Here is a 19,188-nt window from a genome sequence, read left to right as displayed (position 1 = left end):
GGATTGCCATTCAAGATGCTGACAGCCAACAAAGATCAAAACTTGCCATTTGTGCATATATGAGTACAGATCAATTGCAATGCTCCTTTTGTCCAATCACATCTCGCTCTCCTCTGGGACATACACACATACTGGAGAGAGTGAAGTGCAATATTCTTTGTAGCGTGGCGAGGCATGCTTAAATTTGTCAGGCAAAACGTGCCGTACCTAACTAAAAGTGAAAACTTCACTATAGCCGACATTATCTGGAGATTGTGTGATTTTTAACTTCCAGAGCTCTCGTGTTGTAGCATTCTTATATTTCCATAATGTTGTTGTCTTTGGTGTGTATGTATGTTGTATATTAATAAACTGTTGTCGTGGCCCAACTCCATTCCTTTATAAAAGTTATAACCAATACTTGATCACAAAAGTGAAAATTGTAAATCCAGGAAAGAAAAGGTTCATTAATAAAGAATTTCCCATCATCCATTGCAACTACACGAGGCTACATTACACATTACAGGGTGCATTCCACTACATGTTGTATGTTAGTTGAAGCTAGCAACTATGTATGTGACGACTAACCCTCTTGAATGTTGAACTACTGGGAAAGAGTGTCAGGTGTCAAACTCTTATAATGTAATGCCAACACTATATCATTAACCCATAGGTTTAACTCCATTGCATTACTAACTTGCAGACTGATCAATTTTATGAACTTATAGACACGTCATAACATTTTAGAAATATTACTCAAATTAAGCCCTTTGTTATTTAGGGAACGTAATTCTGTCGCATCAGTCCTTGAAGGACGGAATTATAGGAAGTTTCTAGACTACACGGATACTAATCATGAGTGATATATAATTCTTAAGCAATCAGTTATATATTAAGATAGGCTATATGTAAACATTTCCCACTTGCATTGCTTGACCTCTGTAAAAATGATCTTAGTAATGTATATTATACCATGTGCTGTACAGAGCAGTTTACTCATTATACTTCTGCCTAATCCCACTGAGACCTGCTATGGTTTCCAGAACATTGAATCACCATCCCTGTAATTATACAGAGCCATTAACTCTCTGTTTTTACACTTCCTTCCTCAATGATCAGCCATATTAATTGATTAATTCTGAATGTGCAATTTATTAAGGTATTTATATAATATCCTTAATCTACTGTTATTCATTTACTAATTACAGTTAAGAGTTTAAAATATAATTAAGCTTTTTAATTGTCCATTGCAGAGTTGAAATACTAAGTACCTTATTTATATGCATATTTTAATTGCCAATCATCTTTGGGGTGGGAGCTAATCAAGTGCAATCAAATCAGAGCAGTGATTTCACAAGAAAGACATGCTGGATCTACTAGGCAACATATGAGTGTACAGACACAGGTAATTAGAGAGTGAGAAAATCTACCTACCGTCACAGGATACCTGTGCTTCTTAAATGTAAGATTTTACATCGTGATGATGACGACAGAGAAATTACTTTGTCATCCCCTTAAAAATGGGGCTCAATTATAGCTAAACAGACCACCAAAGGTAAAGAACACAATATATGATTAATATATGATTAAAACTCAGGATAATACTTAATACAATACGTTATGTGTAGCATAAAATACTGATTAATCTCCCCTTTAAAATATAACTTTCTTTGCACCCGGAGTTTGAAATAATAATTCCCAGTACCATTTCAGTGTAGATTGCCTGTTTATTAATTCATTTGTTTGATAAGATCGTTTATATTACGCCGTTTGCCCATCACTTACCAAACTATGATGGAGACAAACCCTCGTGTAGTCTGAAAATGCAGGCTAATAATCCAATGAAGCTAGCAATATGCCGGTTACATGTTACATTATTATAAACATAATGACAACACTCACTAAACTACTATTAACTGTACCTAAATGACAACCGCAGATCGATTAAATGAGACGTTACATTTCCAGCTTATAAATGAATTACTCAGGAGTAATTCATTTATACGTATTTGTCAATTTAAATTTTGTTTTCATGTAAGACATAAATAGAATTACACCGTTATAAGCCTTTCCTCCAAATAAAATACTTACATTACATATTTGGATCCCCTGGAAAAAGGTCAGTCAGGTAATCTATTATCCTGTATGGCATAATATATAAATATATTTTTTTCAGAGAACAATAAATAATTTTTTCTTCATTTTTAAAAGATGAGATACTTTCTTTCATTTCACGAAAAACAGACACGCCACAAATCATGCTTAAGGACAAGGTCCAGTGCCTGCAGAAGAACAAGTGCAACAGCATAGTGCGTCAGTCCCTCAGTCCGAAATATACGTTTATATGTACGTCAGACTCCGTGCGGACTCTGAGCTATTTCTTCGAGATAGCATTTACACCGCAGAGTGCATAATGTACGGCCACATTTAAATATTTCCTAATATCTAACAGTTTCTAATAAAGCAGCTTTATTTTTGTCGTATTTTTAGCGTGCGATGCATATATTACTTTTGGAAAGCTAACATTATCTTCATAATTAAAGATATTTACAGTGTTTCTGTTTGTTGCAACAATTTGCGTGGGCTTTCATGAAGTTCATTTTAAGAAAACAGAACGCCCTCGTGGAGATGCCGGGGATTGAACCCGGGACCTCACACATGCGAAGCGTGCGCTCTACCACTGAGCTACATCCCCAGGACACATCGAAGCGCTTCAAAATCATTCTACACAATATTGATATGGTTTGCTGGTCTGCGATTATAAAAAGTTTCTTTTTATACTATATACTGGGCATTGTATATTGAACGAAAATGAACTAGAATGAAACCTAAATTGAAAATACGGCAAGTCATTTCAACAAACAGGAGGCCGTGTGTGAGCTCGTGTAAACTGTTGTATTACAGTAAACATAATTTAGAAGTGCAGTAAACAGAGTTTCGTAAGTGCATATATTCAGTGAATAAGAGAAGTCTGGTCATTTTGTGGACCTTATGTACAATAATAATTGCTTACAGGCAGCAACAAGTACAATATGTTTCGCTTTACGACTGTGTAGCACCACTTGGGAAATTATAGATTGCATCTTGCTTGAATTCTTAACATATGTATAAATCAAACTTTATATAAAATCCTGCGCACGTACTGTGGACTAATAACACGGAGCCTACAGCAAGCTTATTTCATTGATTGACCTAATATTGCAGGTCTGACATCGGGTACGGTGTTATTTACTTGATGAATTCTCGGATCCACATTATGATTTTCCATCTAGACACTCGTCGTCTAACCAAGTATCCTGGTCAAGGTTCAAACGAAAGATATTATTTATATCAACTTTCATGCACTCCATTGAATGCTTCCTTAGAAATACTAAAAGAACGCCCCATTTACTTCATTGGCCGAGACTCGTAGTTCTTCAAATAGATTGGATCGCCGTGTTGTCAATCAAGAGGAATGTTTCCTGGTTCTCTTCCGTAACGATATTAGCTAACTACCTGGTTGTAAGAGCTGTGAATACGTAGGGGCATCCTTACGGCATACCTATTTGAGTGCTCGCCAAAACACCTGCAACAGCTGTAAGTTAACAGAAATACCGATTTTATTTCTTTTATTATTTTTTTTTGCATTTGAAAGAATGAAGATGACAGCTGATTAGCTGTGCTTGCCAAGCTAGCTGGCGGTGCTTAATAATAACAGCAGATATCAGGGTTGAATTATATGATTTTATTTATATATAATATAAGTTTTGGCATGCAGTTACTATACATTGAGCAACATTTGAAATGAATTTTCTGTGGGGTAAATAGTTATTTAATAACTAGCATATATCACCATGTGTTAAGCAATAGCTTTTTATTTAAAAACCATTAAAACGGTATTCTAACTCGTTCAGCCTGGTATGTGCAACATTAGCAAAGCACGTCACATCTCGATTTTATAAGAAATATTAATGCGAACGTTATTAGAATATATTGAAAGAAGCTGATTCACAGCACAGCTATAGACTCTATGGAGATACATCACCGTCAAGAGTCCTTTTGACTTTCTCTGATTTCTTAGCTGTGTATCTGTACATTGCCAATGACTTTCCCAGTATTTCAAGCAATTATAATTTTCATTTACCATGTGCCTCAGTATCTGTCTTTGAACACACAGTGCAAACTTAAAGTTAATCATTAAACATCTTGCCGAATTAATATATCCGGGATGAATGAATGTCAATCACTGCACAATGTAAGGTTACTTAATAGCCTATTGCCCTTCACCAGAGCTTAAACTGTTCTTCAAAGTGTAACAGTTCAAAATTCTTACTAGGAATTTTCTTTTGGGGGGAAAAAAACAACATTCAAAATTGCTTCTTGCTGTCAGTAACATATTATTGCTGTATATGTACTACATTTTAGGAGTCTGATGTACAAACACCATTCTTTCCATCCATCCATCCATCCATCCATCCATCCATCCATCTTCAAGCACTTATCCTGATCACAAGGATCACTCTTTCCATTTTAGCTATAAGCTCCAGGGTATATTTCCCACCTGACAGTGCTGAATTAAAAGGAAAATGCAAGCAAATACCTCAGCAGGTCTTCAAGTTATTCTGTGTCCCTGCACCTGAACAGAAAATAACAGCAAAAACGTTACATTTTGCTCATTTTATGATTGATTGACAGGAACAGGCAGAATTATTACGATCTGATAGAAGCTTAGACTGCATTACAGCTGAATACATTACTACTTGAATTTTAATTCTTGGAACCCTAAAAACACTCTTCCCCTCAAGGCTTTGCCTCTTGTCTTTTTCTCCATTTCTAGGTTTCTACTTTACAAGCTTAAATGTCTACTTAATATGCTTTAATGCTCACTCTTCTGAGGCAAGGAGCACTTCATCACTTTAATGCACCTTTATATAAGGCACAGTTAACTAGGTGCCCCTTATGGGACGGCTGGTCCATGGCTTAGCCGCGCTCGCACGGGATGATGGAGATACGTCGTCATGGGCTCACGGCAAGACAGTAAAAGGGGCACGTGGGCCTTCATGGAATGGAGGGGGGGGGGGGGCGGCTGTATATCAGTCAGCAGTGAATATTCATGAATCATAGTGTCATGACATGGTTCGTAATTGGCACCAACATTAGTAATAATTCCACGGGCATCTCAGGGTGCCTGCATATTCATGTAGGAAAGGGGATATTTCAAAGTTGTTTCATCTCCCTCGTTTTTCGTGGAAATGTATTCAAAAGCTGCAGGTGGCCCATTGCCACGTAGATGCAATCAATTGCCCATTAGAATGTTTTACAGATTGGAAATCAGGCAAACCAGTAAGTTTTATTCATAGAGAGGATTATTTGTGCTTTTTCTTTTTATGGGAAAGGGAAATAGAAATATTCCCTAGGGAATTATCCAGTTTAGATTCTATTATGTATGAGCAGGAAAAAGATATAGGTGATTATGTATAATTTCAGTTGTCAAAAATCCAGTAGAAAAATATTATAAATGATTCTCTGTTTGTATGGTTCATAGACCACAGATTATATGTTTGTACTTTTCCACGTTTTCCAAGGTAGTACTTGCTATCAATTTGTAAAAGTTTAGCTGTTGCCTTTGAGGGCCAGAAAGCAGAGGTGTAATTTTTCAGTCAGCTGTTTGGTGTCTCTGTTCAGAACCGGCTCTGCAGTAGTGCTTTGCACAGCTTTAAATCTAATTCGGGTTAAGTGCCTTTGCTCAAGGGTTCCGCAGGATCCCTCCTAAGGCTGTAAGCCATCGCTTCACTCTCTGCTCTTTCTTGTGTTGCAGACAGTCATGGCCTTCCGGAAGGCCGCCAAGGGGACTGCCGTCGTTGGCGGAGGGGTTCTCGCCGCTCTCTATGGTTACTCACAGCTTTCGGAATACAGGAAAAAGCAGGTAGGTTTTCCCAAAAGAACATTCTGTCACCCTTTGTGCCTGGCAGGTTGATGAATACACATATATACCGGAGACCGTGTTACATTACTGCACCCATTCTGCGCCCCAGGCTTCCTAAAACTCACAGAGGTGAGATATTATTTATGGGTGCATTTTGCTGCAGAGTGGTAGAAAAATATGGGTTTGTACCACATTGGCCTTCTTTGAAGAAATTCAAGTTTCCTACATTTTTTCCTACGGGCCATTCAAGGTAGAGTACGTGGGACTTTGATTCAGTGAGGCAAGCTATTGTGATTAAGAACACTCTCATTAACATAATTTCTGATTCGGCCTCATTGAGCTTTGATATAGTTTCTAATTTAATGTTGGTGAGTTTCGCCCACAGACGTAGCGTTTCTGTGTTAAAGGCTTCTACAATCAGGGTATGTTTAACTGCAGAGTAAATGTAAAAAAAAAATGGAATATGGTAAGAAATACATCTAACCGTCAGGCGATTTACATATTTACCTGCATCTACAATTTGCGGACAGGTGGCCTTTCACCATTTTAACTGGAGTTCTGTCAATTCTTGGGGGCTCTGGTTTAAAGCAGAAACGTCCAGCTGATAAATTCACACAGGCTTTTTAGCTGTCGTTCCTGGGCCGTTTAAGGTGTTCATCTTCCTTATGAGAGAGTCGCGTTACTTAATCTGACCGAGCATGCTAATAATTAATTTTTTAAACACTGCCACTTTAAGAAACTGGCCGAACAAGGAATTACATTTAGATATTAGCTATTACTCACACCTATGGTGTATATTTAATGGCTTGCATTAGGTGATTACTTCTGGTAGTATTGACGGCGTGTTTAGGAGGCTGGAAGCAATTCGAAATGCTAATTGGTTAATTGAAACTGTTGTGAATGTAACGGCTGCATTAGTATTTTCCATCAGTGTTTTGCCGTAGTTTTAAATTTTAATGTAAGTTTTTTTTTGTTTTGTTAAAGCAATTATAACCCCATGGACCTGACAAAAATAAGTGGTTGTAAATGGATGGATGGATGAATGGATGGATGAATGGATGGATGGGATGGATGGATATTTTCAGTGAAACTTTGAATAAATTAAATAACAAGAGGTAAAATTAGGTTGGTACTCTGTGTTAATGTTGCATCATAACTCCTCAGACGGGTCTGTACTCAGGTCTGTAATTGCTTGTGTGGTTCTGTACTCAGTCCCATGTCACAGCTGCCCTGTAACTGCCTAATGGGTCTGTACTTAGCGCCACATCACAGCTGCACTGTAAGTGCTTAAATGGGTCTTTACTTAGGTTCCGTTTTACAGCCACACCGTAACTACTTGGGTGGGTCTGTACTTAAATACTGTGTCACAGCTACACTGTAACTGCTTGGGTGGGTCTGTACTTAGGTCCCGTGTCGCAGCTACACTGTAACTGCTTGGGTGGGTCTGTACTTAGGTCCCGTGTCGCAGCTACACTGTAACTGCTTGGGTGGGTCTGTACTTAGGTCCCGTATCGCAGCTACTTCAGAATCAGAGCTATTTGGACAAAGGGGCACCAATCAGCATCAACTTAAAAGAGAAAAGTATCAAAATGTATGTGAATGTGTGGATGTGTGTGTGTGATAAAAACCTGTTATTTTTTGGTCCCCACAAAGGGAAATTTTATAAAACATCAATAAACAAAAAATGACAAAAGTCTTCTATTTAGTTTGGTTACTTATGGTTAAGGTTAGGGCTGGGTAGGGGTTAAGGTCGTTATGTTGGGATTAGAGTTTTCCCCATAGAAATGAATGGAGAGTCCCCACAAAGATATAATCATAAACCTGTATGCGTGTGTGTGTGTGTGTGTGTGTGTATGTGCGCGTGTGTGTGTTTGGATATGTATTCACTGCCCAATAGTATCACGAAAAATACTGTTACATGCATCCTGAACAGGGATCAAATTATTCTTCTGAAAAATTTCATCTTCTAACACCAGGTAACATTTTCATTGAGAGTCAATGGAGAGTAAAATGGAATGTGCTCTAAAAATCTTTTTTTTTCCCCCTCGTCTCAGGCTCAAAGCACAGATTGCTGATTGCCTTCTTTTAATCAGTGTCTTCAGCTTTGGAAAGAACATTCTTACATTGTCGATTATGATTATGCTCCTGGTGCATTGTTTAAGCTGTGACTACGGGCAGTGATCCATGTTTCAGGAAACAAAGTGCAGAAATCCACATTTCATTGCTTGCAGAAGCAAACGTTTTGTTTGGTGTCATTTCCTGCCAGGGGGAACCTGAGACTGCGCATTTGAAATCGGCACATTCATTTTCAAGTATTTAATGATTTTCAGGTTTCTCTGAATGGCTCGTTTGGTATCACTGTATGAGTTCCTAACAAAGTCAATGAACAGAAGGTTAATTGGACTAGTGTCTCTAAGCGTGTGAATGTGTACAATGTGATGACTGAATCTAGATCTAGAACTTGTGTCTGGGTAGGTTCCATACTCGTTGTGGCCTTGCATCGTGTCAGCATCAGCAATGTCCCGAGCTGATATCAAAGAGCAGAATCTGGTCCGATCCAGGCAATTTTTAGTTGATTGTATCGGCTACTGCAGCCCATCCAAAGCCTGATCTATTTAATTTTCCACATCCACTCGATTTACGCCAGTTGCGCAGATTTTAACGTTCCGTCGCACGCTGCAGTGAGCCCGAGGCACATGGCTCGAAACTACAAACTATCAAGATGTCAGCCATGTGGAAATTCTTTAAATTGGAAACTCTGAGTAGCCTAACAGCTACCTGCTACCGTGTTTGCAATGCCACCCTTTCGAGAACGGGTAGCAACAGAGCGTCATTTAATACATTAGGCACTTAAAGAAACATATTAAGTAAGAATACCGTGAAATCATGAGACTTACTCAGATGAATAATGCAGCAATCCGTACCACATGTGTAAGAACATTTAACTAATCATTTAAACATTGGATCATGACTTGTAATGGTAATACAGTATATAAATATTAAATAGATCAGGGTACCAAAATAGTGGATTGGGACATCCCTAGTAAGCATCCTTCCATCCTCTAACATCTTATCCTGGTGAACGGCACAGGGCCTTATTCCAGGGTCCACGGGGCTGAGGTACACCCTGGGTGGGACGCCAGTCCATTGTAGGGCACATATATACAGAGACTGTGATTCACTTTCTGATTCTGTTTATCTTAACTGCATGTCTTTGAACTGCAGCAGGGAAGCAGAGTTTGGAAAGCTGTGTGACACATGGAGAACATGCAAACTGCATGCAGTGCAGACTGTGCAGTCCACTAAGTGATGCCTATAACTGCTTTATCACTGCATTATCAGCTGTCGTGGGTGGTACAGAGGCTCAGTGGTTAACACTCACACCTCTGAAGTTGTTCGATATCCAAACCCCAGCCTTGTGTGTGGAGTTTGCATGATCTAACTGTATCTGTACGAGTGTCTTTCAACACTCCAAAACCACGCGCTTTAAGCCAGTGGCCAAATGAATGTGCCGGTACCCTGCGATGAACTGGCATTCCGTCCACAGCAGTGTTTCTCAAACCAGTCCTAGGGGACCCTCAGACCGTCCATGTTTTGCTCTCTCCCAGCTCCCAACACACATGTACCAGGCCTTCGGTGTTCTTCAATGGCTGGGAACTGTGAGAAATGTGTGTCTGGGGTTCCCCGAGGACCAGCTTAAGGAAACACAGGTCCAGGGAGTTCCTGCCCTCTTCTTCCTGAGACAGGCTCCAGGCTGCACTGGATGACCGGTTCTTTCCCAGCACTGGCAGCAGACAGAGAAACAGTGTTAAACCCTTAAATCTGTCAGCTATTGGCCGAAACTGGAGGAAATCTGCAATCACATTAAAAGCATAAAATTCATTAATATAAGCCTTTATCCTAGAACTTGACAACCATAGATGCCATTTCTATGACTTAATACCCAGTGAAGGCAAAGTAGTATGAAGCATTTTACGAGGTAGCCTGCTGTCCCCCTTTTGTTACAGGGAGGTTGGTCAAATAAACAGATTGAAAAGGCTTGTGCTGAAGATCCCTTTAAATACTGCCAGTTTACAGACACTAGTGAACCAGACAGTTTCTGAATCATGTTAGCTCTGCTTTAGTTTTTTTTGCAATGTTTGTGTCTGTGCCTCCCACCCCCGGTTCCCTATGCCCCTCCCTATGCCAGCCTAAATGGCTAAACAAACGGACAGCGGCCTTCGCAAAAACAATCCGCCCATAATCTCATGTGTGGATCCCTATGGCCCCAGCGAGGTGGAGGCGCGGCAAAGTTTTGTGGCGGAGTCGTCATTTGCATGAAATTCAGCGCCTCTCTCGCGCGCCTTACTTGATTGCAGGACAAACCTGGCTCTTAATTGTCTGTCGTGTTTAGATATGCACGTTCTTAGAAATAGACCCTAATTATTAGATCTTGTTTGCTGTTACTGTCAAAATTGCAAATGTCTAGGTTCATTCACAGATTTGCAAGTCTAATGGAGCGCAGGCTTGGAGAAGATGGATGTAATCATTTATGGGGGGGTGGGGGGGGGGGGGGGGGGTGCTAAATGCAGAATGAATAAAGCGTTTCATTATTTTTGAAATTCTTAAGGAGTTTTTTCCCCCACCGTCTTGTCTAATTTGCGGGTGATCTTTATATTTTATCTTGGTTGATTTTTTCAGCTGTAGTTCTGGTGTTTTATTTATTTATTTTCCCCTCCAAGTTACTGTGCATCATCCATCTGGTCATTGCCCATATCCTGGGTAAGGCTGTTATTAGGGCAGTGCGTGGCTCAGTGGGTTAGAATGCTGCGCTTGTGACTGGAAGGTCGCTGGGTCAAATCCCGCCGGCCAGTGGAGCGATGTCACTATTGGGTCCTTCAGTGAGGCTCTTAATCCCAGTGGCTCCAGGGACTGTCTGACCCAGCTGTCTGAGTTGGTCTTTGATTTGGATAAAAGGGTCTGCTATATAAATGAAGTTTATCGCCAGACAGGTGGTGTCATTAGAAATGGTTTTAACTAGTATGCAGCCCCTGTGTAGGTAAGAAGGGATACATTTCAACATCCAGTTACACCCTGATACAAAAATCCAGAGATTTTATAACATAATTTATGACCCACCAAAAGCCCCCAAAACACTGATTGGTAAGATTGATAATTCCTGTTGATAAGGCTTGTAACCTTGCCAGAATGTGTGATGCATTGCATGAATTTTACTACATTTTTTTTTATTAAATACATGTGTACTTTTTTTGATTAACATAAAATAAGAATACAATGGCATGTGGTCTTTCGTTGCTGTTTTCTTATTTGCACTATATGCCCACAAAAAAACGCAGGATTTCAAAATCCACTAGATAAAAATCTGTGGACATGGTGTTTGCGTTCTAGCACATGCTTACCACACGAGCCTGTCCGCCCCCCATGACATGTACGATGACAGAATGGGTAACTGGCATGTTTGCATGGGCACCACAGGCCCGCCTGGCACAGGTGGAGGCAGCAGAACAAGTGCAGATGGCCTTCCAGGACGAGCTGCCATCACGACAGGCCCAGCTCAGCACGTTAAAGAACACCGACGAGTTTGACGTGCTTGTCATCGGGGGAGGGGCCACAGGGTCGGGATGTGCCTTAGATGCTGTCACACGGAGTAAGTCATTGTCTGTTATTAAAACCACACTCAACAAAACATCCATCCATCCATCCATTTTCCAAACCGCTTATCCTATTGGGTTGCGGGGGGTCCGGAGCCTATCCCGGAAGCAATGGGCACGAGGCTGGGAACAACCCAGGATGGGGGGCCAGCCCATCGCAGGGCACACTCACACACCACTCACTCTCAAATGCATTCCTATGGGCAATTTAGCAAGTCCAATTAGCCTCAACATGTTTTTGGACTGTGGGGGGAAACCGGAGTACCCGGAGGAAACCCCATGACGACATGGGGAGAACATGCAAACTCCACACACATGTGACCCAGGCGGAGATTCGAACCCGGGTCCCAGAGGTGTGAGGCAACAGTGCTAACCACTGCACCACCATGCCGCCCCCACTCAACAAAACATCTTTATATATAATTCCATTCCTTATGTCAAAGTTTTCTGGGTAAGCGGTTTTATCTCATTGTTGTAGGGTCCCTAGCTTGTAGTGAGCATTGTAGGGTCCCTAGCATGTAGTGAGCATTGTAGGGTCCCTAACTTGTAGTGAGCATTGTAGGGTCCCTAGCTTGTAGTGAGCATTGCAGGGTCCCTAGCTTGTAGTGAGCATTGTAGGGTCCCTAGCTTGTAGTGAGCATTGCAGGGTCCCTAGCTTGTAGTGAGCATTGTAGGGTCCCTAGCTTGTAGTGAGCATTGTAGGGTCCCTAGCTTGTAGTGAGCATTGTAGGGTCCCTAGCTTGTAGTGAGCATTGTAGGGTCCCTAGCTTGTAGTGAGCATTGTAGGGTCTGTAGTTTGTAAAGAGCATTGTTGGGTCCCTAGCTTGTAGTGAGCATTGTAGGGTCCCTAACTTGTAGTGAGCATTGTAGGGTCCCTAGCTTTTAGTGAGCATTGTAGGGTCCCTAACTTGTAGTGAGCATTGTAGGGTCCCTAGCTTGTAGTGAGCATTGTAGGGTCCCTAGCTTGTAGTGAGCATTGTAGGGTCTGTAGTTTGTAAAGAGCATTGTAGGGTCCCTAACTTGTAGTGAGCATTGTAGGGTCCCTAGCTTGTAGTGAGCATTGTAGGGTCCCTAGCATGTAGTGAGCATTGTAGGGTCCCTAACTTGTAGTGAGCATTGTAGGGTCCCTAGCTTGTAGTGAGCATTGCAGGGTCCCTAGCTTGTAGTGAGCATTGTAGGGTCCCTAGCTTGTAGTGAGCATTGCAGGGTCCCTAGCTTGTAGTGAGCATTGTAGGGTCCCTAGCTTGTAGTGAGCATTGTAGGGTCCCTAGCTTGTAGTGAGCATTGTAGGGTCCCTAGCTTGTAGTGAGCATTGTAGGGTCCCTAGCTTGTAGTGAGCATTGTAGGGTCTGTAGTTTGTAAAGAGCATTGTTGGGTCCCTAGCTTGTAGTGAGCATTGTAGGGTCCCTAACTTGTAGTGAGCATTGTAGGGTCCCTAGCTTTTAGTGAGCATTGTAGGGTCCCTAACTTGTAGTGAGCATTGTAGGGTCCCTAGCTTGTAGTGAGCATTGTAGGGTCCCTAGCTTGTAGTGAGCATTGTAGGGTCTGTAGTTTGTAAAGAGCATTGTAGGGTCCCTAACTTGTAGTGAGCATTGTAGGGTCCCTAGCTTGTAGTGAGCATTGTAGGGTCTGTAGTTTGTAAAGAGCATTGTTGGGTCCCTAGCTTGTAGTGAGCATTGTAGGGTCCCTAACTTGTAGTGAGCACCTGCAGCTGGTAGGGAATATCTGTCAAGCCCACTGAAGTTGAACTCTGGAACAGCTCATTTGCCCTGCTGGCTTCTGCACACTTCCTTCTCCATTTACTCATGGATCATGCATAGCTTAGCATCTGCTCTGGCTCCCCTTTGGTTAGAACGCTTAAATTCTCCTTTTCTGAGTTTTAAAAAAATGTATTCTGCACATAACACATACCATTTTTCTTTCTGTACATTTTATCTAATCAGATGGTTTCCAAATGCTTATTTTTTTGTCTGTGACAAAATTATGAAGAGCTCTGTTAACACTGCAGAACATTGATTAGTCACATGGCACAATAGTGTGTATGACAAAAAATATATATATATATATTTCTTTCTTTAGGTCGACCTACAGTACTATACACAAATTTTAGGCAGTCAAAGAACATGATGTTCTTCATGTTGGTGTAAAACTATGATATTGTCTATAAAGTGTGTTATCATAACTACATCAAAACCTCTCCTAAAGTCACCCCAGTGAGCAACTTGACTCAGCCACTAGCACACCTCATATGACCAATCAATACCTCAGTGACTTTTTAAACTAATTAAATCAAATCAAGTGAGCTGGTGGTGAAATTTAATGAACACAAAGAATGGTTGAGGTGCCCCCGAGGAGAGGTTTGGGAACCAAAGCGGTGTTCATCTAGCCATCCAACAAGATATCAGTGACTTTTAGGTGAACTGAAGAAGTTCTTGTTAGTTTATGTTGTGTTACTGTTAAGTTGCATACATTCTAATGTTAAACTGTGTTTTTGTACACACTTACAACCCAGATAAATAGCTTCTAACATTTCCTCTGACTGCCTAAGACTTTTGCACTGAACTTTACCTGCAGTTATTCTTGACGTTTCGCACCTGCAGATGGTCTTGTATGTTTTACTGTTTTCCAGTTTAATGGACACTGTTAATTAACTTCTAAATAAGTGTTTCTGTACTGGAGTACTGTAAATAAATGAGCGTGCCTTTGCAGAGTAGCTCAGAAAGCCTCTTTATGGTTCACAGAGAGCCTGCAAAGCTTCTCACACAAGTCGGATAAACGGGCGGAAACGTGCCCGTCAGCAGATCATGTTGCGGCGCGGTTTTCCAAGACACCCCTCGCGCGCAGATCCCACTTATCCCGCTGGCGCGGTGGCCCACTAGCTCACGAGCCCTTCGGCGGGATTTTCCAGCGGCATGCCTTTTGTTCCATGTCCCTGTCGCGGATTCTGATGGCCCATCCCTCGCCTCTACGTTGCGTAACTTCATCAGCTTCCAAGACGCGTATACTCCCTCCCACCCCTGGGGGGCCTCGCTGGCAGGAAGAGGCAGAAGGGAGTTCTGGAGAGCCGGAGAGGGAGGCATCGGACTTGGAGGATTTATCCGGCGGAAGAGCGAGCCGGAGTAGAACCCGGTCTCCAACTCACAGAGTTGTTCCCCGTAAAGACAGTTTACTTCCCGCTGCCTCCATTACATCCTAAATCAATTATGCATGCTGCTGGTTAGAGAGTTCTTTAATCTGTTTTTCCTTTTATCCAGTTCAACTGTCTAATGTTGAAACAGCGGGGACTTGGACACCCCCTTGCATCCCCCCCCCCCCAACTTCCTAATCCTCCTTTATTTTTTCTTTATCCTTTTCAAAATTGGGATTTGTGGTCTCTATCCATCAGGGGCAACACAGAAGCTTCTAATGGCTGAAGGATAAGTGGAAAGCAGCGAAACAGTGTTCCAGTCTTTCTGGGGCACATGAGAGTTTTATTTATTTTATTTACTTAGTTTTGCAGCGAGGAAAAAAAAATCATAAGTTCCCGTCAAAACTGATTTGCAAGCTTTATGTTTGCAAAAAAAACAAATCCTAGTTGGACTAACAATAAGCTTCGGAATAAATGTGAATCTTTCTATTATTTGTAATAGTCTGCATGCTTCATAATTGTTCAGTTAGCTATATGTATTTTAAATAGGATTTAATAGTTGTTAAATATTAAAATAATTTTATGCCATTTTTTTGTGATTTTTGTGATGGAATGTTTGACATGATGTGTTTTTCATTATCCAGTTCTTGCAGTTTCGTTATGTGATTGAAACCTACTGGGATGGAAATATCAGCCTGTTGCTGCCTTGATTCCCCCCCCCCCCCCGAACAGATCTTAAAACGGCCCTTGTGGAGTGCAATGATTTCTCTTCTGGGACCAGCAGCCGAAGCACAAAGCTCATTCACGGCGGCGTACGATATCTGCAGAAGGCCATCCTGAAATTAGATTATGAACAGGTAAATGCTTTATTTTGTTCCTTCGGTATGACTGACATACGTCAGTGGAATTCCTTGTTCGTTCAGTCCGAGTGCTTTATTTTCTCTTTGCGTTCACATTTCATTCGTTGACATGAACTGTTGGGAAGGGTGTTTGAGACTTTTAAAAGAGATTCGGAAGTGTTTCCCAAACTTCGGCCAAGAACGGGAGCGAGTCAGCATCGTTATCGAGTTTCAAATTAAACCAGGGAATTATATGCAGGTAATAGGGGAATAAAGGATTAGGATCCTCTCCCTTTGCCCGCATATAGCTATGGAGGAGTCACGTAGGTTCAAGCTGAAATGTCATCATTTTATGTTACATTTCAGGGTTCCCCCTGAATCTCATTATTTTAGGACCGTGTTTTCCTTTTCTTTTTCATTTTCCGATGTGTATGAACACACTCGGGTCTAAAAGGTGAGATGTAGAGGGACCAATTAGTGTGATTGCGGGGAGCATAACTGCCCAGCCGGCCCAGCTTGGTGCTGAAATTGGCAGAGACCTGAGAGGATGTGAGACATGCGACAGACAGGCCCGGCACCGTGGTAATTGCTCTCAGCGCTAGTAAATAAACAAACACGGTAATCGGAGAATTCACTCCCAGGCCAAGTCCTGTATTTAAGGGTTTAACGGAAAATAAGGTTCAGCTCTGATCAGCCGAATGCTAAGATCATAATCAGATTTTAATGTAGTGTAACTCCTAGCTCGTCAGATTTCAGCATTGTGATTGTGTTTGTAATGATGTTTTTGCTTTCCATGAAGGTTTTTGTGCTGTAGCAGGACCGTCCTTGTCAAAAATGAAGGATCAACGACATGTTCGTCTTCTTCATCAAGATCTTTTTTGATCAGCTGTTCTCCTTCCGTGTCTCTCGCAGTACATGATGGTGAAGGAGGCCCTCCATGAGCGCTCCAACCTTCTGGAAATTGCTCCGCACCTGTCTGCACCACTCCCCATCATGCTCCCTGTGTATAAGTAAGTGCACCCCCGGCTGAACCCCGGCTGCGCTGGCCGCCTACCACTTCGACGTCTGTCCTCACGTCTCCCGAAAGATGTTGACACATCAGACACTCACCACGACTCAAAAGACTTACCCCGTCCCCCTATCAGGCCCTCTGAATACCCGTGTGAAGCTGCTGCGGGAAAGGTTTCAGCCTGCTTTTCCCATCTCCGGCAAAACCGCGGGGCTTGATTTCAGACACTCCACCGTATATCATGAGCTTTAATTGCACCTGACATTTACGATCCTCCCTGGTATTTAAAAGCGTGTACAGGTGTGTCTCATTAATGAAGGCTGGGGTAAGGCTTGCATGGCTTACTGTGGGTTCCCCCTCCCCCATCAGGAAACGCACATACATAGGCCGACCAGGTGCGTGCGACACCCAACAGTTAATTTCCCAAGTAACATTCGGAGTATTGTCCCATGTGCTTTATTAATTATTATTTTTGGCCACGTTTTGGCAGGCATAAGACTAAAGATGATCTGTACCAAACGGTTACTACGTCAGTAGAGTATCTGGTGTCTTGTCACCTGGATGTTTTAATTCGATTCAACAGAATCCATGTGCAAAACATGTTTAATAGCACTTCATTAGAAGAAGGTGAACTTACTCGAGACTGTGTGATGTGAGACGTTCAGATTTGATTCAGTCCCATCACCCAGTTTTGTTGAGGATGTCAGCAGCAGGTACCAACTGGTCTCCTGGGGAGGGGGGTGGTGGGCGTGTATGACTCATCTGTTCATTTTAAGGTGGTGGCAGCTTCCTTATTATTGGCTGGGGATTAAGTTGTACGACCTGGTGGCTGGAACTCAGTGTCTGAAGGGCAGCTACGTTCTCAGCAAGACCAAGGCGCTGGAGCACTTCCCCATGCTCAAGAGGGATAAGCTGGTGGGAGCCATCGTCTATTATGACGGTAGGTTTGCACGGAGACAATTTGGTGTAAATGATGATATGAATCTCCCCCCCCCCCCCAACCCTAACCCTCCCCCCCCCCACTCATCAGTACAGAATGAACAGGATTCAGTGAAATGGTGAGTAGCTGAAGCTGGTGACGGGATGTGGCTGTGGGAGCAATGGGTGGATATATGTAGCTATGTTATTGAGTACCGTCACTTTAAGGTTATCACAAAAATGGTGTTAATCACAATATGGCAAATACGTTTTTATAAACATTATACATAGGTTCACATGAAATGCATTCCTGTCCGGTGAGATCGACTTTTGCAGTACTTTTTCTAGGCAAAGCAACTTTTTCCCCCAAGTTCCGCCACAACGCAGGTAATTCAGGGACCCTAGGCAACTTCCTACCTATTCTGCCTATAGCTGGCCCTAATTCCTGTGTACAAATATCAGTGTTTCAAGTGACCCAATAGTGCTCGGTTGTGTGAGATGGATGTCAGGCTGAATTAAGCCGTCAGTGATGGGCGGAGCCATGTGAGTCACGTGACGCCTGGACAGCATCTCGGTGGAGAAAGATCTCCTCCAGCTCAAAATAGTCCAAAATCCTAAAATATCCTATCAGTCAATAACAGAAGGTCAGTGTTTATTAGAATATTAAAATCACTCTGGAAAAGACAACTTCAGAAGAATAAATCTACATAAACAGAGCATAATTCACCGTACTGTGACCAGCCACCGCCCTGGGTATTAGTTGTATTTATGCGATGAAACTCATTTGCTCCGAAAAGGTGTGTTTGTCAGTTAGTTTTATTATATATACATTATTATGTTTTCTAAAATAATTCTGGATTAAAATGTATCGTACAGAAATTCTGATGAATCTAGAAAATGGCGTGTGTTCACTAAAATAACTCCACAACTTCTGTTTTAAAGAAAAAGTTTCAATACGATTCCTCTGTAATCAGGGTGATTCAGAGTAATTGGCGGAGCGACTTACAATGTTCTTTCTAGGATTTTATGTGTTTGGAAATGTCATGGTCTGCGTGTCAAGGTGATTTACATATTTATTTGTGCATGCATTTGTAGGAAACTACAGCAGGATAAAAATTATAAAGCGAGTTCTCTCGTTTAAATAAGACTATATTATACTACTTTATCATTTATTTACCTGGGACACCTTTTTCTTTATTTTTTATCTGTTAACATGATACTGAAGTCCACTGAAAATAAAACTCCGGAAATCTCCGCTTTCGTCATCCTAAAACATACTTTCGCGACGCCTCCATCTGAATACTCTGTAATTGTTAGTCGCGCTACGCAGTAGTGCACTTAGGAAACGTGTATATAGAAGTGCGGTCATTTCTTTGGGGTTTGGAGCTGCGTTTGACTCCCACGGGCCGTGCGCGCATGCGTGTACCCGAGTTGGCGTCGGAAAACAAACCATATGCTCCTTGTTACCTTGTGTGTGTACAGCGCTGTCCCGGCTATTTAGAGCCATTGTGTAGGGGGCGAGCGCTAAGTCCGTCTCTTAAGGCGATCTGTCAGGATTCATTTGGCGATCGCTGATACGTGAATTCCAGCGCACAGCCAAAACACAGCGTTTGTTTTATCTATCTATCTATCTATCTATCTATCTATCTATCTATCTATCTATCTATCTATCTATCTATCTATCTATCGGAAATATGACTACCATTTGAGCGGTGATCCGTCAGTTTTACTAATTTAATTATTTGTAAAGAATAGATGTT

The 19,188-nt window shown here is 41.8% G+C and overlaps 1 protein-coding gene and 1 non-coding gene across 2 annotated transcripts in view; one reads left to right on the top strand and one right to left on the bottom strand.

The window, feature by feature from the left end:
• Positions 1-2,602: 2,602 nt before the first annotated feature.
• Positions 2,603-2,674, bottom strand: trnaa-cgc (transfer RNA alanine (anticodon CGC)). Its single transcript has one exon. It is a non-coding gene; the product is annotated as a tRNA-Ala (tRNA).
• Positions 2,675-3,418: 744 nt separating this feature from the next.
• LOC125744968 (glycerol-3-phosphate dehydrogenase, mitochondrial-like) overlaps positions 3,419-19,188 on the top strand; it is a 33,413-nt gene continuing 17,643 nt past the window's right edge. The window contains 6 exon segments of the mRNA XM_049017313.1: positions 3,419-3,555; positions 5,777-5,884; positions 11,360-11,531; positions 15,395-15,519; positions 16,414-16,511; positions 17,287-17,450. Of these exon segments, the coding sequence (XP_048873270.1) occupies positions 5,783-5,884; positions 11,360-11,531; positions 15,395-15,519; positions 16,414-16,511; positions 17,287-17,450 (661 nt within the window). The 5' untranslated portion in view covers positions 3,419-3,555; positions 5,777-5,782.

The sequence above is a fragment of the Brienomyrus brachyistius genome, chromosome 1 (assembly GCF_023856365.1).
Source record: "Brienomyrus brachyistius isolate T26 chromosome 1, BBRACH_0.4, whole genome shotgun sequence".
NCBI classification, from domain to species: domain Eukaryota; kingdom Metazoa; phylum Chordata; class Actinopteri; order Osteoglossiformes; family Mormyridae; genus Brienomyrus; species Brienomyrus brachyistius.
The sequence above is the reverse complement of the archived record's forward strand: the minus strand, read 5'-3'. Positions and strand labels throughout refer to the sequence as shown.